At 42.5% G+C, this 24887-nt stretch overlaps 1 protein-coding gene across 2 annotated transcripts in view; it reads right to left on the reverse strand.

Moving 5' to 3' along the window:
- CAPRIN1 (cell cycle associated protein 1) overlaps positions 1 to 24887 on the reverse strand; it is a 43249-nt gene that overhangs the window by 18036 nt on the left and 326 nt on the right. The window contains exons 2-6 of one of the 2 annotated variants that reach the window (XM_007521809.3): positions 24195 to 24410; positions 5027 to 5089; positions 4845 to 4931; positions 2750 to 2988; positions 2584 to 2666 (exon numbers count right to left, since the gene is read on the reverse strand). In XM_007521809.3, coding sequence (XP_007521871.1) covers positions 2584 to 2666; positions 2750 to 2988; positions 4845 to 4931; positions 5027 to 5089; positions 24195 to 24410 — 688 coding nt within the window. Of the gene's footprint in view, positions 1 to 2583; positions 2667 to 2749; positions 2989 to 4844; positions 4932 to 5026; positions 5090 to 23455; positions 23578 to 24194; positions 24411 to 24887 lie in introns of those variants that run through there. The other variant, XM_060176618.1, reaches the window with a different exon arrangement.

Here is a 24887-nt window from a genome sequence, read left to right on the forward strand (position 1 = left end):
AAACATTAGGCTGAGGATGTCTAACTTAATAAGATTCAGCATCCTACACAATATGTGGGGGCAGGGGGAGACTGGGGTTGGGGTGCAGGGTCACACACAGCCAGCAGGTGGCTCACCCAACAGAGTGCACACTACATTGTACGAGAGAGAACCCGGGTTTGAGCCTAGGGCCATCACATGGGAGTGTCTATAAGAGGGAACCTTCACAAGACATGCAGTGGTGCTACAGTGTGGCTCCCTTTCTCTCTGCTCACCCCACCTCTCTTTCTCTCAAGGAAAAAGAAAAAAAAATAGCCACCAGTAGTCTTGCAGGAACTAATCCTTAGCAATAACCCTGGTGGCGGAAGGAAGGAAGGAAGGAAGGAAGGAAGGAAGGAAGGAAGGAAGGAAGGAGAGGGGAGGGATAAACCCATCAACAAAAATGTCAAATTCCACCTGGAATGGAGATTAGAAAGTGATGAGACAAGAACTTGTTTGTATTAAAATGTATTTTTAGCAAATTTGTTTTGGAGCAGTGGATTCATAGTGCAGGCACCAAGCCCCAGCGATAACCCTGGAGGCAAAGAAAATAAAAAGTGAAGGCTGGGGAGTTGGGCGGTAGTGCAGCGGGTGGCGCAAAGCTCAAGGACTGGAGTAAGGATCCTGGTTGGAGCCCCCGGCTCCCTACTTGCAGGGGAGTCGCTTCACAGGCGGTGAAGCAGGTCTGCAGGTGTCTCTCTTTTCCCCTCTGTCTTCCCCTCCTCTCTCCATTTCTCTCTTTCCTATCCAACAATGACATTAATAATAACCACAACAATAAAACAAGGAAAACAAAAGGGAATAAATAAATATATAAAAAAAAGTGAAGGCTGGGCCAAAAAAGAACATTGACATATATAGTCAACCATTTCGTGCTACCTTGAAAGAACTACTGCACTTTCCACTACAGGGGAGTGGGGACACAGAGCTCATGACGGGCAGTGTGGAATTAAGACTCCTAATAGAATTCTGTAACTCCAAACAGTGTGCTGCTCTGCCATGTGCACGACCTGGCATGTGTTTGAGCTTGACTCCCAGTGCACTGAAGGAGCCTTCCGTTAGGTGAACTCTCTCTGCCTCTCTACTAAAAGACAGAGAACGGGGGGGGGGGGGGGGGGGGGGACGAGGGATAAAGACAGAGAGAAAAGGGAGGAGGAAAGGAAGAAAGGAGGAAAGGAAGGAAAAGAGCAAAGAAACATCAAAACAAGCTTTGTGTTTGAACTCATTATACCTTAATATTGTCCATGAAAATTTAATCAGACTTAAAACTGTTTATTCACATGGCAAGTTTATATGAATGCCAATGACTTTTCAAACTCCAAGTGATGAAAATTCAGTAGAAATTGTAGAATGAAAAGAAACTAAGAACAGTAGCACAAGTAAAATAAAAAAAAAACTTTCTGATACAAATACTGATTGGTTTCTCATACTTTATTTCTCCATTTCCTTAAATCACATACATTCCAAATAGCACCAGTTTTGCTAATTAAAGTTTATTAATTCAATTTAATTTCTCCTCAACAAATTACTAAAAGCACCATATCAACAATTGTTTGTTTATTTTTACCTTAACATGTTCAAAGGTCTACTTCCCCGGGGCTGGAGGTATAGCTCACCGGGTAGGGAGTCTGTCCTGTCATGAAAATAGCCCAGGTTCAAGTCACAGCACCACATGGAAGTGTTATGGTACTAGAAGAAGCTTTGGTGCCATAGTGTTTCCCCCTCTGAGTGAAAGAGTAGTGAATCCAAGCTCATCAAAAACCAAACAGAACAAGCAAAAAAAAAAGAAAAAAAGGAAAAAAAAAAACCTACTTCCCTAAATCAACTTTATTAGCAAAGACAGTCTATTTAACTTAACAGATTTAACAAAATCTAAAGTCCCTTATATACTGTGGTGGTAAGATTCAAATATCTCCCTCTTTAAGTCAGTGTACAGCTAGCTCCCTGTTTTGAGGTTTAAGGAGCTCACACATAGAAAACTAGACTATGTGGTCCAGGAAGTGGCGCAGTGGATAAATCATTGGATTCTCAATGATGAGGTCCCAAGTTCAAGCCCTGGCAGAACATGCAGAGTGATGTCTGGTCCTTTCTCTCTCTCTCCACCTATCTTTCTCATGCATAAATAAGTTAGTAGGTAGGTAGGTAGGTAGGAAGGAAGGAGAAAGAAAAGAAAAACTAGACTTGATTTCAGCTTTGTTTAGAGCTCAGAAAAAGTATATATCTAAATAATAGCAAGGCAAATAAATGATCATGTATGGGGTACAAAAGCAAGCAGCAGGCAAATGTTATTTATATGGTTCTAAAATGTCTTCAATCAACAGTACTCTTAAATAGGAAAATTGATTTTAGTTGTCTTAGTTACACGTCTGCAGAGGGTAAACTTCACATCCAAGTGGAGAAGCAGTGTGCAGCTGGATTTCTCTTTCCCGCTCTACCTCCCCTTCTCTCTCAATTTCCCTGTCCTATCAAGTAGTTTTTTTAAATCTATTTTGAAAAAGTTAAAATTAAAAAAAAAAAAAAAAAAAACCTTAAGTTACAAAAATCAAAGGCATCTGTGGTACTCACAGGTTGTTCCACATACAGACTTTTCCTTCCCTTCCAGCAAGTCCCAGAGATGAATGGAGGCATGTTCGTACTGTTCATTCAACCTTATGATAATAATAAATAACTGGTTAATATCTGGGTTGTGAACTTAGTGTTTCAATATTCTCATCACCAGATACTACTCTACCTCAAGCTCATGTCCCGCTCAGGGTCTGCTAGTTTGTAGAATTCATCCAGTAATGACAGTTCCTCTTCAGACAGTATCGGCACTCCATTCAAACCCTGTTTCAGGTCAGCTCGCACCTCATCGTCTCCCAGCTTGTCCAGAACATATTGCAGCTCGAGTACAGTTTTTAAACGTTTCTGTTCCGCTTCTTCTCTCATAAGTTGTTCCCTCCGTGCTGTCTTCTTTATTGTTTTCTGAATCTTCAGAAGAATGTAAGACATCAAAATTAGTTTCAAAATTTCAGGACTGATGTAATGAAGACATTTAAAATAGTTTACTTATTACTTACTGGATAGAGATAGAAAAAAAAGAGAGAAAAGAAAAAAAAAAAAAAACGGGGGAGAAACCATGGAAAACTACTTCCCTGCTTATGGAGCTTCCCCCCTGTGGCTGGGGACCTGCACATGCGCACTCGGCCAGGTAGGCCACTACCACCCAGACCCCAAGGTACACTTTGCTCCATGAGTTAAGACGTGATATGGAAGCAAGGTATCAGTATATGGGAAGAAGAGTATCCAATTACATAAGCAAGTCTCCATTTTCTGACAGTTAACGTAATTTTAAAACAGTCATTAGGCATAATAGACAGTACTCTCCAGAGCCAGAGCCAGAAGATAGCTCAACTAACAAGAGTGCGCATTTTCCTTACATAAGGACTAAGGGGGTGGAATCACTGGTTCCAGAGAAGCACCATGCTCACAGGAAACTTCATGAGAATTCCTATGATGTCTCTCCCCTCTCTGTCTCTATCTGTGATTAAAGGATAAGAAAGTAAATGTAAAAGGCTACTAGGAACAACAGAATTTTGCAGGCACAAATAAATCCCTGATAGAAAGAAGAGGGAGGTTAAAGGGGGGGGGGGGGGGTTGGGCCGTAGCACAGCAGGTTAAGTGCATGTGGCGCAAAGTGCAAGGACTGGCATAAGGATCCCAGTTCGAGCCCCCGGCTCCCCACCTGCAGGGGAGTCACTTCACAAGTGGTGAAGCAGGTCTGCAGGTGTCTGTCTTTCTCTCCCCGTCTTCCCCATCTCACTCCATTTCTCTCTGTCCTATCAAACAATGACATCAATAACAGTAACTACAACAATAAAACAAGGGCAACAAAAGGAAATATTTTTTAAAAAAGGAGGTCAGGTGGTAGTGCAGTGGGTTAAGTGCACGTAGTGCAAAGCACAAGGACTGGTATAAGTGAGGACCCCAGTTCGAGGGCCCCCCTCCCCAACCTGCAGGGGAGTCGCTTCACAGGCGGTGAAGCAGGTCTGCAGATGTCTATCTTTCCCTCCCCTTCTCTCCATTCCTCTGTCCTATCCAATAATGACAACATCAATAATTATAAGGGCAATAAAAGGGAAAATAAATAAATTTAAAGAACAATAAAGAAGAGGAAAGAAAAGAGAAGGGAAGGGGAGGGGAAGAGAGAGGAGAGGAGAAGAGAGGAGAAGAGAAGGGGCTTGGCAGTGACACACCGGGTTAAGCACACAGTATAAAGCACAAGGACCTATGTACGCAAGGATCGTGGTTCAAGTCCCAATCTCCCTACCTGCAAGGGGGTTGCTTCACAAGCAGTGAAGCAGGTGTCTTTCACTCTTCCTCACCCCCCCAATTTCTCTCTGTCCTATCCAACAAAAAAACAAAAAAACAAAAAAAAAAGGAAAAAAATGTTCACCAGGAGCAGCATATTATTCTTAGTGTAAACACCGAGCCCCAGTAATAATGCTGGTGGAGGAAAAAAAAGAAAACTACATAAAAGCAGCTGGGGAGATGGCTCAATGATAAGGTACAGGCCATGCATGCATATGGCTCAAGAGTTCAACCGTTGGTGCCCACTGTATGTTAAAGCAATGCTCCAGTTTAGCTCTCATTAAATGTTTTTATTTTATTCGGTCCTGTATCATTAAACAGAAGTGGAAAGTACCCTAGATATAACTGGAAAGAATTCTCTCACTGTGAACACAACTAACCAGTGATAATGTAAAAACAGATTATCCCCTTCAATGTGAAAACTGCCTGTTTCATTTTTAGTATTTCACAAATGTACATATTGTCTTTTTACTTACATCTTGACTTAAAGCCATGAAACTCCTCTGTAATTCTTTTGCAAACTCCAAGTTATTTGTGACTTCCTGGTATTTAGATACAGCATCCTAAAATAACAAAGAAAAAGCCCATTTTTACTGAAAACATACAGATTAACTCTTTATTAAAACTGTGGGCATAAATTAATCATTTTTTTTTTTACCAGTTGATCTTGGTTAAGCCTCTCCCCTTTGTTCATCCGTTCCTGGTAATCATCAAGTTTGCCCTAAATTTAAAGAAAAAAAGAGATCACATTACATACTTAAAGAGTATATATATCAGCTTAGCTCATCATCAAGGAGGCAGCTCAAAGCACAGGACTTAAATGTGCAAAGCCCTAGGTGCAATCTCATACCAAAAGAACTGCATTCTGATCTCTCGTAAGTTAGATCTTTAAAACAACTTACATAATTTGTCTCAAATCTTGCTCTTAACATTATAATTTAATTAACAGTGAGCTAATAAAGAATGATACTCTAAAGAGTAAAACCAAATATTATACTTCCATGACACAAAACTGCTTATTCTCTAGGGTTCTCATAAATGGTCTGCAGATGACCCAGGCATATGGTTCCTACCCATGCAGGTGAGTCACAATTTAGTTAGGAGCTTGCTTTATTTACCAAAATGGGCATATTACTTTACAACATGGTAATGTTTACCTCTCCTTTTCCCCACAAAAGAAGTCAAGTGATATGTGATATAAAGTATTTTTTCCCCTAAATAAAACTACTATATTCTCTCTCTTTTTTTTTTTTTTGCCAGTCAGCTCCGGTTGACGATGGTACGTAGGACTGAACCTGGGACTTAGGAGCCTCAGGCATGAGTCTCTTTGCATAACTGGTATACTATCTACCCTCCACCTAAATTTTCTTTTTTAAAACAATTGTCAACCGTTTTGTTACTTTCTCACAGATGGAATGAAGTTTATGAGAATGAGTAGAAAACTAACCTCTGGATTTTCTGCTAAGATAAAAATTTTGGAGATTTTTCTATGCTACCACTGCTAGAAAGAGATACTCAAGAAATACTATACAAGAAATACTCAAAGGTTCTGGCTTCAATCCCCAGCACTATCATAAGCCAGAGCTGAGCAGTCATGTGGTCTTTCTCTCTCTTTTTAAAAAGAAAATATTAAAAAGAAAAAGGAGCAAAGGAGACTAAATAAGTAGAAATGTGAAAATACAAGGGAGACTTAAAATACTGGTAGCTACAATCAACTTAACATGTGAAACTTAACATCCTCCTTACTCTAACCATCAAAAATAAAATAATAATAATAATCAAGAAACAAAGTACAAAGTATCGCTCTGGGGCTAGGGTAGTGCACCAGGTCAAGCTAAGTGCACATAGTACAAAGAGCAAGAAGAACTCGTGCAAAGATCCCATTCAAGCAGGTGTCTCCCCACCAGCAAGGGGGTGGCCTCACAAGTGGTGAAGCAGCTCGTCAGGTGGCTTCTCTTTCTCTCCCTCTCCTCACCCCCAACCCTCTCAATTCCCATCTGTCCTATCTAATGAAAACAGAAAGGGGGAAAAAAAAATAAAGGCAAAAAAGGCCAGCAGCAGCAGTAGGTCTCTAGTGCTAGCACCAAACCCCAGTGATAACACTGGTGGCAAAATAAATAAAATAAATTGTACCTAAAACAGGAAATTAGAGGTGAATGAATATATCCTATTTTATTGTTAAGCCTCAGTCAGACAGGTACAGAAATCCAAATCTAGCCAATAGATGAAGCACTAGATTCTCAAGCACTAAGTCCTGAGTCACAGCCCTGGAACTGCCAGGTCAGTACGATAATTTTATTCTCCCCCACCCTCCTCTTCATCTCATTAATAAATTCAAATGCACTGATTGAAAATTCAGGTTTTGTTAACACTGATCTGACAAGCATAATACCAAGTGCAAAGGATGTGTTCAAATGTGTCAGAAAGTTCTAGACATCAACAGAGTATATTCATTTTATTACAGGAATAAAACTGTACATTTCTTTTCATTGTTACTTAGTATTCAATATTAAAGTCAGAATTCCTCTATTAAGATTTCTGGGCAAGGAGTTGGCAAAGTGGATAAAACATTCGGCTCTCAAGCATAAGTTCCCAAGTTGAATACTTGGTAGCACATGTACCAGAATGGTATCTTGGTTCTTTCTCTCTCTTTTCTATCTTTCTCATTAATAAATAAAATCCTTAAAAAAAATAAACAAGTTCTAGTCAACAGTACTATTGTCATATTGAGTCATCCCAACCCAGGCATCAAGCATGTATTTGAATTAACAGAATTTGCTGTTTCCCAGGATTCTTGGGAGTAGACACACACACACTGTATGCTCTTTTCTAGTCACACATGTGCATGAGAAAGCCATGTGTTTAAGAAAATGCTGTGGGAGTCGGGTGGTAGCGCAGCGGGTTAAGTGCATGTGGCACAAAGCGCAAGGACCAGCGTAAGGACCCCAGTTCGAGCCCCTTGCTCCCCACCTGCAGGGGAGTCGCTTCACAAGCAGTGAAACAGGTCTGCAGGTGTCTGTCTTTCTCTCCCTGTCTCTGTCCTCCTCTCCTCTCTCCATTTCTCTGTCCTATCTAACAATGATGACATCAATAACAACAGTAACTACAAAAAAAAACTAAGGGCAAAAAAAGGGAAAATAAATAAATATTTTTTTAAAAAAGAAAATGGTGTGAGCTTTAGAGATATACTGCAATAACAGAAATTTAAAAGGGAAATAAAATAACTCAGCTTCACAGCACGCATCTTCTAGAATATCCTATAGTCAAAAGGTATACAAAAGGCTACTATGAATGAGTGCATTTTATCAAAGCTCTATTTTTTAGTTTATCTATTTTTATTTTTATTTTATCTAGTTCTAAAACAATGATTGTAGCTTCGAAAACTACAATCATTTAAGAGCTGTGATTTTTTAAAAATATTTTATTTATTTATTCCCTTTTGTTGCCCTTGTTTTATTCTTGTAGTTATTATTGTCATCGTTGTTGGATAGGACAGAGAGAAACAGAGAGGAGGGGAAGACAGAGAGGGGGAGAGAAAGACACCTGCAGACCTGCTTCACTGCCTGTGAGGCGACTCCCCTGCAGGTGGGGAGCTGGGTTCAAACTGGGATCCTTATGCCGGTCCTTGCGCTTTGCGCCACCTGCGCTTAATGTGATTTTTTTTTTAAAGAGAGGCTTGCTCATGAGAAATGAGTTTCCTGAAGCTTGGAAAACGGCAGCAAGAGCACAAGACTTCAAAGAACAGGGTCTTGGGGACCAGGTGAAGGCTCATCAGATGAGACGCACACATCACACAGTGCGCACAAGGACAAGGGCTCAAATCACTGGTCCCCACCTATGGGGAGAAAGCTTCAGTGGTGAAGCAGGACTGCAGGTGTCTGTCTCTCTCCCTCTACCCCTCCACCCCAATTTCTATCTCTATCCAATAGTAAATTAAAAAAAAAAAAAAAAATAGTGGTCCAGGAGGTGATGCAGTGGAAAAAGCATCAGACTCTTAAGCATGAGGGACTGAGTTCAATCCCCGGCAGCACATGTACCAGGGTGATGCCTGGTTCTCTCTCTTATGTTTCTCATTAATAAATATTTAAAAAATAAAAAAGGAAATGTAAGCATCTAAAACAATTTTAAAAAGTAAAGCAGAAATAAAAAAGGAAAGTAGGTAGGTAGGTAGTTGTGAGTTATATATATCCTGGGCACCACACTGAGTGATGCACCCAGTTAAGTTCTTATGTTACAATGCACAAGGCCACAGTTTCAAGCCTCCCGTCCCCACATGCAGGAAGAAAGCTTCGCAAGCCGTAAAGCAGTGCTACAGGGGTCTGTTGTTCTCCCTCTATCTTCCCCTTCCCTCAGGATTTCTCTGTCACTATCAAATAAAATAGGGACCAGGTCGTGGCACACCTAGTCGAGAGCACACGTGACAGTACGCAAGGACCTGGGTTCAAGCCCCTGGCACCCGCCTAAAGGGGAAAAGCTTCATGAGTGGTGAAGCAGGGCTGCTGGTGTCTCTCTGCTTCTTTCCCTCTCTATCTCCCCTTATTCCCTGCTTAATTTCTCTCTATCGCTATCCATAGTTAAGTAAATAAATAATAAAAAAGCAAAAGCCTTAAGGTAAAAAAAAAAAAAAAAATCACATTTTTCCCGTTCTTAATTCTTCAGTAAAGCAAGATCCCGGGTACAAAGTCCAAAGGGATAGCCCTCATTTGGGAAAACCTTAAAACTTATTATCAGAAAGACTACACAATGACAACTGAAAGGCACCAATAAATACAAGATCTCCTGGATGCCAGGAATTTATCATCACGATATTTGAAACAAAGGGACTTTGGTTCACTATTACATATACTCAGACAAATACATAGCAGAGATCTTGTGTTGGTCTGGGTAGGTGAGTATCAAAGCATGGTCCCTATATCAGAAACAACAAGCTAGGAACTTGTTACAACTGAAAATTCTTGGGGAAGGGTAGATAATGGTTATGCAAAGAGACTCTCATGCCTGAGGCCCCAAAGTCCCAGGTTCAATCCCTAGCACCACCATAAACCAGAGCTGAACAGTGCACTGGTAAAAATAATTTGGGTAGGGGAGAGTGCATAATGGTTTTGCAAAGAGACTTTCCTGCCTGAGGTTCCAAGGTTTCAGGTTCAATCCCCCACAACACCATAAGCCAGAGCTGAACAGTGCTCTGGTAAAAATAAAAAGAAATGTAAATTATTGGGGGCCAGGTGGTGGCTCACTTGATTAAGTGAAAACATTACAATGCTCAAAAACCCAGGTTCAAGCCCTGGTTCCCACCTGCAAAGGCAAAGCTTCACAAGTGGTGAAGCAGGGCTGCAGATGTCTGTCTCTTTCCCTATCTAGCTCCCTCTCCCCCTCTCAATTTCTCTGTCTCTATCCAATAGTATTAAATATATTTTTAAAAAATTGTTTAGCACAGGTGGTGCAAAGTGCAAGGACCGGCTTAAGGATCCCGGTTCTAGACCCCAGCTCCCCCACCTACAGGGGAGTAGCTTCACAGGTGGTGAAGCAGGTCTGCAGGTGTCTCTCTTTCTTTCTCTCCCCTTCTCTGTCTTCCCCTCCTCTCTCCATTTCTCTCTGTCCTATCCAACAACAATGACATCAATAACAACAACAATAAAACAACAAGGGCAACAAAAGGGAATAAATAAAATTAAATAAGTTTTTTAAAAAAAATTGTTTAAAAATTACAAATTCCCAGGTTTCATCCAGACTACTGAATAAGAAATTCTGGGGCTGAGAGCAAACACTCTGGGTGATAGATGTGTTTAAATTTATAAAACAGCGATTTCAAATACACTGCCATTCCTTTGTATTAAGTAGTTCAGTAGAGGTTAGAAAATGGCTTTTTCCATAGACTTTACACTTTACCAGAACTCAGGCTTAAATTCCCACTGACACGTGGAAGCACCACAAAAAGCTAAGTTTCAAATTCAGCAGAATGGTGCTGTGATGTCTCTCCATTTCTTATTTTCTATTTGGAGAAAAAGTTTACAGGCAATAGTGTTAAAAATTAGAAGACCAAGTCCCACTGAAACCCTAGAGGCCAATAAACACATGCAATCCAGAGCCGGGAATGTTTGTTTGCATAGTGTAGTGGTTATCACATCTGCCTCACACAATGGGGGGAGGGGGTACACAGCATAACGGTTATGCAAAAGCTCTGAAGTCCCAGGTCCGATCCCATTTCACCATAAAGCAGAGCTAACCAGTGCTCTGGTAAATAAAGTCCAACAGAATGTAGAAATAAACTATGCAGAACAAAACGATACAAATCATTCTGTATGTGAACCAAAAAACCATGTGATAGTCTCAATTAGGAAACCAGCTACTCTATGGTTCAACTGTTAACTTAGTAACATGCTGTAGAGTTGTTTTCTCTAACGGCTAATAAATTTGTTTAACCTAGTAATGAACAATAGTTACAGGTGGGGAAGATAGCATAATGATTATGCAAAGAGACTCTCATGCCTGAGGCTCCAAAGTCCAGGTTCAATCCCCCAGCACCATGAGAAGTCAGAGCTGAGCAGTGCTCTGGTAAAAAAAAAAAAAAGGGGGGGGGACAATAGTTACTGGGGGCCTAGTAGTGCCTGGTTGGAAACACATTATTATATGCTGGCCCAGGGTTCAAAAGCCCCACTCCCCACCTGGGAGGGTGGGGGTGGTTCACTTCACAAAGCGAACCTTTCTCTTTTTTTTTCCCTCCAGAGTTATCACTGGAGCTCAGTGCCTGCACTATGAATCCATTGCTCCTGGAGGCCATTTTTTCCATTTGTTGCCCTTGCTATTATTGTTATTGTTGTTGGATAGGACAGAGAGAAATCGAGAGGGGAAGACAGAGGGAAGAGAAAAATAAGACACCTAAAGACCTGCGCTTCACTAAAATCGAGAGCCGGCCAGGACTCTTACACTTGTCCTTGCGCTTAGTGCCATGTGTGCTTACTCGCTGTGCTACCAGCTGGTCCCCTCTCTCCTTTTCCCCTCCCCTCTCAATTTCAGTCCTAGCTAAAAAAAATAGTTGAGGAAAAAAAAAAAAAGGAGTAGTTCGGTAGCACAGTGGGGGGCTAAGCACACATGGCACAAAGTGCAGGACTGGCCTAAGGATCCCGGTTCGAACCCCTGGCTCCCCACCTGCAGGGGGGTTGCTTCACAGGTGGTGAAACAGGTTGCAGGTATTTATCTTTCTTTCCCTGTCTCCCCACCTCTCTTGATTTCTCTCTGTCCTATCCTACAACAGCAACAGCAACGACAACAATAACAACGACAACAAGGGTAACAACGAGGGCAACAAAATGGGGAAAATATAGCTCCAGGCGCAGTGGATTTGGACTGCAGGCACGAGCCCCAGCAATAACTCTGGATGCCCCCCCAAAAAAAAAAAAAACCGCCACCAGGAGCTGCGGTTTCACAGTATTGACAGGACAGGGAGCCCCAGTGATAATCCTAGTGGCAAAAAAAAAAGGTATGCCTGCAACTCAAATCCCACATTCAATCCCCATCACCATCAAAAGCCAGAGCAGAGCAGTGCTCTGGTTTAAAAAAAAAAAAAGTCTGAGTGATAGTGCACCTTGTTGATCACGTTACAATCCACAAGGACCCAGGTTCGAGCCCCCACTCCCCACCTACAGGGGGAAAGCTTCATGATTGGTGAAGTAGGGCTACAGGTGGCTCTCTGCCTCTCTCATTACCCTCCTTCCCTATTTCTGGATGTCTCTATCCAATAAACAAAGATATTAAAAACAGATCCCCACCACGGTGAAGGAAGTGGTCTCTTTCACTCCCTTTCTAGTGTGTCTCTGTCTCTATCGAAAAAATAACCAAATAGAGAACCAACACTTCCTTTTCTAAAACCTTCAGCCATTACTAACTTAATTTCTGGCCCCACTACTTTTTTCTCCTCTCAAAGTATACCTATATCATCCATTCTTCCCACTTTTTTTTTTTCACCAGAGCACTGCTCAACTCTGACTGGAGTGGTATAGTGGATTGAACCTGGGATATGAAGCCTCAAACATTAGAATCTCCTTACTGTCCCCTCCCCACACCCACCATTACTCTTTAACTGCCACCAAAGATACTGGAGGGGGGGGGGGGAATAGTAGTAGAGAGAAGACACCTGCTGCACGCACTACTTCCTATCATGGAATTGTCCCCTCTGCAGGTGGGGACCAATGGGTTTAAACCCAGGTTCTTGTGCATGGTAATGTATGCATTCTACCAGATGCTCCACCACCAAACAGATGGCAGAGCAATGCTCTGGTCTCTTTCTCACACACAGGAATAAAAATAAATGAAATCAGGAGCCAGTCAGTGGCGCACCTGGTCAAGTACACATATTACAGTGCTCCAGGATCCAGGTTAGAGCCCCTGGTCCCCATTTGCAAGGGGAAAGCTTCACAAGTGGTGAAGCAGGGTTGCAGGTGTCTCTCTCTCCCCATCTCTGTCTCCATCCAATAATAAAAATAAAATTCAGTACAGCACCATGAAGATGCTAGAGAATGAACATCCAAAATAGCTTTGAATGTTCCTGTTTTCTTTCAACTTCACTGAAGAAAATATTTTGGGCAGGGGTAGATAGATAGCATTATGTTTATGCAAAGAGACTCTCATGCTCTCAAGTCCCAGGTTCAATCCACCACACCATCATAAGCCAGAGCTGAGCAGTGCTCTAGTTTAAAAAAAAAAAAAAAAAAAAATTGAAGGAGTCAGGTGATGGTACACCTGGTTGAATGCACATGTTACAATGTGCAAGGGCCAAGGTTCAAGTCCCAAGTCCCCACCTGCAGGGGTGGAAGCAGGTTTGCAGGTATCTTTTTCCCTCTTTACAAATCCTTTTGATTTCTGGCTGTCTCTATCCAATAAATTAAGAAAATATTTTAACTGTTTTATTTCAAAAATACTGATGAGACTCAAAAAAATCTAAAAGGAGAGGGCATCTGAAAAAAATCAAATTTGACTATCCAGGAAACCATGTATTCTTGCTATCATTTAAGGATAGAGTCTCCTAACTGACAGAATACTTCAAAGACTAAGTCAGCTGTGGTCCAGTGGATAAAACACCGAACAATCTCAAGCATGAGGTCCTGAGTTCAAGCCCCAGAAAGTACATGTATCAGACTGGTATCTGGTTCTTTCTCTCTTTTTTTAAAAAATTTATTTATTTATTCATGAGAAAGATAGGAGAAAGAACCAGACATCACTCTGGTACATGTGCTGTTGGGGACCGAACTCAGGACCTCACACTTGACAGTCCAGTGCTTTATCCACTGCACCACCTCCCGGACCACTCTCCCTCTCTCTTTTTTTCTTTAATTTTTTAAAATTTATTGTCCTTGTTTTATTGTTGTAGTTATTGATGTCATTGTTGTTGGATAGGACAGAGAAATGGAGAGAGATGGGGAAGATAGAGAGGGGGAGAGACCTGCAGACCTGCTTCACCGCCTATGAAGGGTCTCCCCTGCAGGTAGGGAGCCAGGGGCTTGAACCAGAATCCTTCTGCGGGTACTTTCGCTTTGTGCCACATGCATTTAACCCACTGTGCTACCGCCCGACTCCCCCCCTCTCTCTTAAAATCTCTTTAAAAAAAAAAAAAAGAGGGAGATTGAGTCCATCAGCCAAAGTCCTAGCAGGGAACAAGGAGACACAAAAACTATTAAAAGGCCTCTTAAAAAAAAAATAGCAAAAAATAGAGAGTACATAAGCACAGTTTAAATTACTTTGTCTCCAAAGGAATAAGATGTCTCTCACTCCTGAGGCACCAATGGTCCCAGGTTCAATCCCTAGCACCCATCATAAGCTGCAGCTAGAAGTGGTCTGGTTAAAACCATCACCATCTGTTTCCAGGGCAAATAACCACTTCTACAGTATTGAAAGGATTTACAGTCAAAAGGGCAAGATACCTTGTTCCGCTTAAACGCCCATGATTTCCAGCAGCCTTTCTACACATAACTTAAAGTCCTTCACACCTAACATTCCTTGTTCACCATCCAGAAACCTCAGTTCTCACGTTACCCATAGTACTAAGCAGTAAAATTCGTAGAAGACAAAAAAAGGTATTAAAATAAGTTTCTCGGGAGTCGGGCGGTAGCGCAGCGGGTTAAGCGCATGTGGCGCAAAGCCCAAGGACCAGCGTAAGGATCCCGGTTCGAGCCCCCGCCTCCCCACCTGCAGGGGAGTCGCTTCACAGGCGGTGAAGCAGGTCTGCAGGTGTCTGTCTTTCTCTCCCCCTCTGTCTTCCCCTCCCCTCTCCATTTCTCTCTGTCCTATCCAACAACAACGACATCAGTAACAACAAAAATAATAACTGCAACAACGAAACAATAAGGGCAACAAAAGAGACTAAATAAATAAATAAATTAAATTAAATAAGTTTCTCCTGGGAGGTAGAGCAGCAAATTAAATTCTGGACTAAATTCAGTCCCTAGCAATACATGGGCCTGGGGGATATTCTGGTTCCTTCATGTTTTCTCTCCCTATGCCTGCCCTCCCTCCTCAACTTCATTAATAAATGCTTTAAAAAAAAAAAAAAAAACGAGAGCCAGCCGGTGGCGCAGCACATGGCAAAAAGCTCACGGACGGGAATCAAGATCTTTCTCACCCCGTTTTCCCCTCCTCTCTCCATTTCTCTGTCCTATCCAACAACAGAAATAACGACAATGATAAACAAGGGCAACAAAAGGGGGGGGGCAGAATCACTCCATGGTTTTAGCACCAAAAATAATAAATGTAAAAAGAAAAGAAAATCCTGGGGGCCAGCTGGAACACACACATTACAGTGTGCTAGAACCAGGATTGAAGCTTCTGGTCTCATCTCACCCACCTGCAAAGAGAATGCTTCACAAGCAGTTAATTCTTTCTCCCTCTCGTACTTCCTTTCCCCCTCAAGTTCTGTATCCAAAACAAAATATTTTTAATGTTATTAAAAAAGAAAATCCTACAAAACTCCTTATATCCTACCAATACCCATGTCCATCTGAGAAGCAATTACAGAGGCCAGAACTCCCATCTTCTGTACCCCAAAAAAGGATGTTAGGGGAAGATGACTAGAGGGCTTTGAACCCCAATTCCATCAGGGCCCTGAGAGAAGAGGAAAAAAGGAAAGACATTCAGAAGTAGTGTGGGTATGACTTAGAAAGCAAGAAAGGCAGGACCATAGGAAAAATATGAGCAAAAATATAGACAATTATACAAATAGTCAAGCCATATCTGTGACCTTGGGAGAACCACTGCAGTTTCCAATGGAGAGAACGGTGTGGTTGTACCCATTATCTTGCTATTTTGAATATATATATATATATGAAAAATATACATATATATTTATACACTTATTTGTTTTGGACAGAAACAAAGAAAAATATGGGGGGGGGGGTAGATAGCATAATGGTTATGCAAAGTGACTCTTGTGCCTGAGGCTTCGGAAGTCCCAGGTTCAATCAGGGCACCAACAACAACATAAACCAGAACTGAGCAGTGCTCTGGTGTTAAAAAAAAGAAAAAGAAAAGAAAGGAAAAAATTGAGCGGGATGGGAAGATTGAGACAGAGACACCTGCAACATTATTTCACCATTCATGTAGCTTTCCCCGAGGACCAAGGGCTTGAACCCAGGTCCTTACACATTCTAATATGTGCGCTCAATCAGGTACACCACCACCCGGCCCCCTCATAAATTTGTAAACTAGTATTAAATCACTAATTTAAAACAATCTTCCTATCTTGGATATCCTGGGGGCTGGGCAGTGACACACCAGGTTGCGTGCACATCACCACGTACAGGAACCCAGATTGCAGCCCCTACTCCCTATCTTCGGACAGGAAGCAAGTTTCACAAGCAGTGAAGCAGGCCTGCAGGTGTCTCTCTTTTTCCCCATTTGTCCCTATCTCATTTCTCTATTGTCCCTATCTCATTTCTCTATCCTAGCTAAAAAAAAAAGAAAAAGGTAGGGATAGGGAAAATGGTGGATTCACCTTTAAGAACCAAGCCCCAGTGATAAACCTGGTCTTTGTGCATGTCTGTCTCTCTCACAAACACCTTTTTTTTTTTCAAGATTTATTTATGAGAAATGATAGGAGAAAGTACCAGACATCACTCTGGTACATGTGCTTGAGGATTGAACTCAAGACCTCATGCTTGAGAGTCCAAAGCTTTTACCACTGCGCCACCTTCTGGGCCACACACAAACACCCTTATTATGTCTTTGTCCAGGCTACAATTTATACAGACATATCTAAAATGATTAGAAGCAACCAAAGCTAGTAGCAAAATGAAGGGAAAAAAAATAAACTGGGAAGTCTAAAAGTCTAGCATCACCCACACTGAATTACTGACACAGTCTTAAAGAACACAGGAACCTTTGGTGCTGTGATCTCTTCCTTATCTGTCCCTATCTTAAAAAAAAAAAGGTTATATATCTGAAAAGCAAATGATCACTGAAAATCTTTTAAACCAGAGCACAGCTCAGCTGACTTATGGTTGTGCCAGGCATTGAACCCGGGGACCTCAGAGCCTCAGGAACTAAAAGCCTGTTGTGTTAACTATTATACTAACATTAATAATCTACCTTCTAGTTACTAGTTGCTTTTTTAAATTTTTTTATATTTATTTTCCCTTTTGTTGCCCGTCTTTATTGTTATTGTAGTTATTATTGTTACTGATGTCATTGTTGGTTAGGACAGAGAGAGAAAGACGGACACCTGCAAACCTGTTTCAGCACCTATGAAGTGACTCCCCTGCAGGTGGGGAGCCAGGGGCTCAAACCAGTATCTTTATACTGGTCTTGCGCTTTGCATCACATGCGCTTAACTCGATGCACTACCACCCGACTTCCGTTGCATTACTCTTTAAGATGAAGTTCTTTAACTAAATGATTTATACAAACCACTAGGAGTTTAATGTAAAAATAAAAGATAAACTAATTCATTTAAATTTAAACCAAAAGTTGGTTTCCCCAATGTTTACAGTATATTTCAATCTTTTCTTGAAAAAAAAAAAAAAACTTCCAATTAAAAAATAATCTTCCAGGGGGTAGACAGCATAATGGTTATGCTCAAAGACTCTCATGCCTGAGGCTCCAAAGTCTCAGGTTCAATCCCGTGCACTACCATAAAAAGTAATCTTCCCCTTATAGACTAATCCTTAACAGGGTGCTGATGACATTACAAATACTTCTATGTAACAATTTAGTCACACTAAGTAATTTTTAGTAGCTAACATGTATACGGCATGATGTGATATTATCAGTAAGTAGTCTCTGGTTCCAGCAGCTTACTATTTACAACAGCACAAAAGGTAAGAACAATAAGATGATACAAAATTAGCTAGACAATAGAACATTAAGTTAGGAGAGTCCGGCTGTAGCACAGCAGGTTAAGCGCACTGGCGCAAAGTGTTAATGGACCAATGTAAGGATCCCGGTTAGAGCCCCCAGCTCCCCACATGCAAGGTAAAGCAGCTTTCTCTCCTCTCTGTCTACCCCTCCTCTCTCCATTTCTCTCTGTCCTATCCAACAACAAGATCAATAACAATAACTACAACAATAAAACAACAAAAGGAAATAACTAAAATAGTAAAAAAAAAAAAAAAAAAAAAAAGAACATTAAGTTAAAGAAAATGGAGTACTTTAATTAGGTATATTCAAGAAATACAACTTTCTATTTCCGGGGGAACCTGAACTTTTTCCCCTCTATTTTTATACCCATTCTAATCAACAAAAGTGGTGTTACAACAGTAGGAGAAACAGAAAAATGCAGAAACCAAACAATTTACAGTCCCAACTTTGGCTGTGTTTCTGCTATTCCCCTCTTTCATCTCTGTTGCTTATCTACATACCCACCAAAATGAGAAAAGGAGTTATTTGCTAAGAATATATCCATAAGCTTAAAATTGTAAAAAAATTTATAATTTGGTTGGAAAGACAACACAATGATTATGTAAAAGACTTTCATGCCTGAGGCTCTGAGCTCTCAGGTTCAATTCCTAGCATTACCATACACAAGAGCTGAGCAGTGCTGGGGGAGGGAGAAGAGAGAGATAAGTTTCAATTTCCTTCTAAAAACACTACAAGAGACCTTGAATTTCACCCTTTCAGAGGTGGATCATTTACATAACCATTTCAATTTCCTCTTCTGTAAAATGAATTGGATTAAATTCCAAGATGGATTTAAGTCCTTAAAAACTTAGATTATGCAAAAATAAATAAGATTCATGCTTGACTACAGCTCAATTCCTAGCACCACCATATATTGCTCTATTAAAAAAAAGCAATTCAAAATATGAGGCCTGGGAGGTGGCATAGTGGGTAAAGCAAAGTTGGATTTTCAAGTATGGGGATCTTGAGTTTGATTTCTGGCATTACATGTGCAAGAGTGACACTCTGGCTCACCACCACCACCACCACCTCATGAATAAATACCAGAGCACTGGTCAGCTCTGGCTTATGGTAGTGTGGACTAAACCCAGGACTTAGGAACCTCAGGCATGAGAATCTCTTTACATATCCATTATGCTATCTGCCCCCCCCCCCACGCGCCCATCCCGCCATTCAATAAATGTATCTGTAAAACAAAATTGTTATGGGCCTGGGCAGTGGTCCACCACTGCACAAGGACCAGGGTTCAAGTCCCCAGCCCCCACCTACAGGGGGAAAGCTTCCAGAGTAGTGGAGTAGTGTTGAAACTGTCTCTCTCCCACTCAATCTCCCCCTTCCCTCTTGATTCATCTCTGCAATAATTTTTTAAAAAATTAAAAGGTGAAACAGTAGTAGACTAATCACCTAGCTCTAAGTACAAAGAAACTTTATATAATAAAACTTACGGCAAAACATATGCTTAATGAACTGACAGGAGGCACTGCCACATGAATAGTTTAAAGCAGAATAATAATTTGGTCCAGTTAAAATAATCTATATTCTTTGTATAATACTGAGGATTCTACTTTCATCACAAGGAAATACACAACTTGACCATTTTTAATATTTCCTTATGTCACACACATCCTACACTTCAGGCAGGAAGAGGGAAATAAATTAAACATTATAAATGCTCTCATTCAGTGGCAAGGTGAATGCAAAACAAAGTAATCTTGCCCTCTGCATTGCAGAGGGATACTTTGTGAAATCAATGGAGACAACTAGCGCACCAGAGATTTTACTGATCAAGAAAAACTTAGGTGTTAGCTCCAAGGGCAGATTTTACTTATCAATTGACTAAGACTTTATTTTAAAATATTTAACACAGAAATAATGTGGAACAGATCCATTAAAAATCCTGAGCAGCATTGCTGCAATCCTCTGGAAAATGTTGTGCTCTCATGACAATAGCATATTCCTTCTTACTATACTAACTGCTATGGTATATAAAATAAAAACCCTTTATGGAGTAGTATATTTTTAAAAAGAAGGAAAAAAAATAGTACCTATTATTTGACTATTACTTCTGGTTACAAAGCTAGCAGGCTCTAAGAAAAACCTGATTAATCTTTCACTAGTCTAAACCTGTACTTACAGAAAGCATAGAAGACTGAAATGTCACTAAGACATTCTTTTATTCTACATCAAAACTGATCACATTTTAATTATCAAATAATCTCTGGTTAGAATTAAGACTTGGGGGTGGTCTGGGAGGTGGTGCAATGGATAAAGCATCAGACTCTCAAGCATGAGGTCCTGAGTTCAATCCCCAGCAGCACATGTACCAGAGTGATGTCTAGTTCTTCCCCTCTCTCCTCCTATCTTTCTCATGAATAAATAAATAAAATCTTTTTAAAAAAAATTAAGACTTGGGGGAGTCTGGCAGTAGTACAGCCGGTTAAGTGCAGGCAGCTCAAAGTGCTGGGAGGGGCATAAGGAACCCAGTTCGAGCTCCCGGCTCCCCTCCTGCAGGAATCGCTTCACAGGCGGTGAAGGAGGTCTGCAGGTGTCTTTCTCTCAGCCTCTGTCTTCCCCATCTCTCCATTTCTCTCTGTCCTATCCAACAACGATAACAATATTAGCAACAATAATAACTACAACAATAAAACAAGGGCAGGTGGAGGAGACAACATAATGGTTATGCAGACTCTCATGCCTAAGGATCCCAAGTCCCAGGTTCAATCCCCCGCACCACCAAAAGCCAGAGCTGAACAGTGCTCTGGTGTTTCTGTGTCTATCTCTCTCAAAAATAAAATTTAAAAAAAAAAGGGGAATTACAAAAAAAAAAAGAATTAAGACTTGGTTACAAATCATTTTGCACAAACTGATGAAATAAGCACAATCTAAATTCATTATTGGACTTATTACTACTGAAGAAAAAGTAAACAATCTCTAGATTCATTATTACTTGTAATTGTTAAGATTTGTAGATGGAATTTTTTATTTATTCTCTTTATTACAGCATCATATCTTCTCTTTGCTAAAAACCCATGTGGTCTCTTAAGTCCAAATTAAAAAAAAAAAAAACCTACCAGGCCATTCAGTTTCATTACACAATAGGATCATATGTCATATTAAGCATGCATTCTTAGTGGACAAGTGCTTTGTTTTCCTCTAATGGTCAGAATTATCAGAAAACTAATAATTTTTAATTACTTATTTTCATTTCCTTTATTTATTGGATAGAGACAGCCAAATATCAAGAGGGAAGAAAGAGACAGAAGAGGGAGACAGAGGGACACCTGCATACCTGCTTCACCTCTTGTGAAGCGGTTCCCCTGCCAAGTGGGGACCAAGGGCTTGAACCTGGGTCCTTCCTCACACATTATATATGTGTACTCAACCAAGTACACCACCACTCAGCCCCCCAAACTGAATAACTTTGAAGATGAAATGTATTAGAACTATTTCTGTGATCGATTTTAAAGTGATACTGTATATCCTGTCATGATCTATCAGTACACCTTATTTTAGAATTCAAGAGACATTTTAGTCCAAAAGGCTCCAATGTGAGTAGGTTAAGACAGAAATACAGTTGAAACTAAGTTATTAGGTAGCCTGAAGTTAAAAGAAACCTAGTTGTAAAACAGTACCTTAACCTTAACCTGACCTTAGCCCATCAAGGTTTTCACTTTTAAAAAGATTCTAAATTGATTTGTGTGGAAAATTATACTTGAGGTGGGTGGGGGTAGATAGTATAATGATTATGGAAACAGACTGTCATGCCTGAGGCTCTGAAGTCATAGGTTCAATCCCCCACACCACCATAAGCCAGAGCTGATCAGAGCTCTGGGTGAATTAAAAAAAAAAAAAAAAATCTACTTGAGGTGTAGTGTAAGTGCTGACTACTGTAAAACAAGCTATATAGTTAAAACATTTCATACAACAAGTCATCTACATAGGGCTGGCAGAAATAGCTCACTTAATACCGTGTTGCTTTGCCATATACAAGACCCAGGTTCAAGACTTGGTCCCTACACCACCTTGAAGAAAGTTTCAGTGGTGCAGTTTCCTTCGCTATTCATACTCTCTCACCCTGTCTTTAGCTATGAGTTATCTAGCATCCAATATACATTAAGACAAAAAGTTTATATCATGTTTGGGGCAGGCGGGTAGATAGCTTAATGGTTATGCAGACTCTCATGCTTGAGGCTCCAAAGTCCCAGGTTCAATCCCCACACCACCATAAAGCAAAGCTAAGCAGTGTTCTGGTTTAAAAAAAAAAAAAATCCTGTTAAACTTCCAATATTGGGCCAGAGAGACAGTTCAACCTGATACTGCACAGAAAATATATCCTGAGAACCCAGAGTTACAGGTTCAATATCCAGCACTACTTTATGCCAGAGATGAACAGTGTTCTGATCTTGCTGTCTTGTCTCCTTTTTTCTCTATCATAAGAAAACATTTAGGTCCCCCCATCATTACAAGTGAAGCTTTCAGTTCCTGCTAGCTTAGTCTATAATCTCTGCAATATTACTTTCTCTTTTATAGTGGGTGGTGGCGGCGGCAGCAATGTACACACATTACCTGTCATAGTTCAGGTGCTGATTATTAATTAAAGATTATTGACTAGATATTCTTTCAGATATATTTCTAACACTAGAATCTAAGTCACCTCACCACTAAGTTGGCTAATCAGTGCCTGACTTCCTGTGCCATTTAGTTGTTCTGTTTTCTGTCCTTAGGGTAGCAGACAGCTGATTCAAGATACTGACTTGGGCAAGCTTATTCTATTAAGTACCTGCATGATAGATACTACTTTACAAGTACTTCCGTTGCTTTTTATGTTGATGAGTTGCCTACAATATGCCAGGCTTTTCTAGCACAATTAAGGATCAGCAAAAAGGTGAAAATTGACAACTAGTACATCTCTCAATTTCAAATGAAACTCAACGTGAAAGGTGAGGCAGAAATAGCAAATCTGTGGTCCAGGAGGTGGCAAAGTAGATAAAGCACTGGACTCTCAAGCATGAGGTCCCGAGTTCAATCCCCAGCAGCACATGTACCAAAGTGATGTTTTTTCTCCCTCCTCCTTTTTCTCATTAGTAAATAAAATATTTAAGAAAAAGAAACAGCAAATCTGAGTGATAAGATGTATCAAAGCACCTCAAAATCCCTTAAATAAACAGTAACTTGATTACAGGCGACATATCAGTTTACTTTCCCCTACAGATTCAGGTTTTACCCAAATCATTACTATCCTCACATCCTAACACTAGTGGGTGGTCTGGTTAAACAAACCTGTTTAAATAACTTCCTCAAAATTCAGAAAACTGTAATCAATTTCTTGGAGGCAGACAAGCAAAAAATTACCAAACTTACTCTTTCCAGGTAAAAAGCTTAATAGGTACACACGTAATTAGCTTATTTCTTGTATTCCTGATCTCTCTCCCTTCCCCCATCTCGCTGAACACACACACACACACACACACACACACACACACACACACGTGCCTCCAAGCAGAGTTACTATACCCTCTGGCTTCGAGAGCATGTAACAAAAGGTTGATCTGAACATAAACCTCACCGTCTGGCCTAGAACAGCTAAAAACTGAATCCCCCAAACTGTGGGTGTGGCTCTGCTTGTTTTGGGAGGGGGGTGGGAGGGAGGCCAGTCGGGCGGCCCGGTCTCTGCCCTCCCCCTCCGCTTTCGCTTTGTGCTCACAATGCAGCTCCTGTACAGCTTCCCTCTCCCGCACCGCCGCCATGTTAGCCGCTCTCTCCATGTGCCCCGAGCCCCAGCCATCCGCCGGCTCCGCCTCGGACCCGCGCCCCGAGGAGTCTCAATCGTGTCAGTGTCCCTCTCATCCCTCCTTACAGTCCCGCAGGGACAAAGGGCCGCCGCGGAACATCTTCTCCGAGTCGAGCGGAACGGGAGGCTCAGGGGGGCACCTAGACAATTGAAACAAAGAAGGGAACGCAGAGCCCGTGGCTGGGGGCGGGGGGCTGCGCGTCGGAGACCCGCTGCCAGGAGCCTGGCTGTGGCGGAGCGACCCCGGTGAAAGGCCTTAAGCTCTCTGCCCACGGGGGAGGGAGGAGAGCGGTCGGTGCCGGGGCGCCAGACCCCGCAGGGCTGCCCCAAGTCCACGAGGCAGCCGGTTGAGCTCGGGCCCCCTCCCCGCACACCCGCCGCTGCCCGCGGGCTCCCGGGAGAATAATCGGACCCCGCCGGTGGGGAAGGGGCATCCGGTGCCCGGCGAAGGCCCCGTCGCAGGAGCTATAGGAAATCCGGGGGGTCGGCTCCGAGCGGGGGTCCGGTGACAAGTGACTCCCCTCGGAGCCGGTTTTCTGGGCCCGAAGCTCCCGTTTATCCTGGAGACAGGGAGGGAGCGACGGGGGGGGGCAGAAAAGACGAGTGAAGGCTACGGGGTCGGGCACCAATCCCACCCCCCATCCCCTGGCACCTTTTTCTTCTCCAGGTTGCGAAGTTTCTTATCGATCACCCCGAGAATCTGCTTCATGGCCTCGGTCTGGACGGCGCCGGTGCCGGTTGCCGGGTGCTGCGAAGCCGGCGCAGCTGCCCCGGCCCCGGCCGCCGCCTCGCTGCCGGAGGAACCCGACGGGGGTGGCGGTCCGGACGACTTGCTGCCGCTTCCGCTGTGGCTGGTGGCCGAGGGCATCTTTAGATCGAGAGGGGAGAGAAGAAAAAAGCGGGAGGAAGGACAAGAGCAGCGAGTCAGGCGGCGGACGGGGCGAGACGCGGGACAAAACGCGCAGCGGGCGGGAGCTTGCGCGAGCCGGTGGGCGGGGGACGGGCCCGGCGCGCGCCGCGAGGGCAGGAAGGGGCCGAGGGCGCGCGCACGACCCGCCAGCGGGGCGCCCGGCCCGGCCTCGCGCCGCCCCCCGCCCCGCCCCGCCCCGCCGCTGCCCCACGCGGGCTGCCCGCTGGGCCTACCCGCCCAGGGGCACCGGGACTCGCGCCGGGGGCGGGGCCTCGCCGTGCCGGTCGCCAACGGCAAGAGCAACGGTCCCCACCGGGATGGGCCGGCACTCGGCACCCGGCACCGACTCCGGAAGGGAGGGGAGAGCGAGGTCGGGGCTGCGGGGTGGAGAAGGGCACTGGTGGTGACCCCGGGGGGAGGGGAGACTAGAGGCAC

This window comes from Erinaceus europaeus, chromosome 17, assembly GCF_950295315.1.
Source record: "Erinaceus europaeus chromosome 17, mEriEur2.1, whole genome shotgun sequence".
Lineage (NCBI taxonomy): Eukaryota > Metazoa > Chordata > Mammalia > Eulipotyphla > Erinaceidae > Erinaceus > Erinaceus europaeus.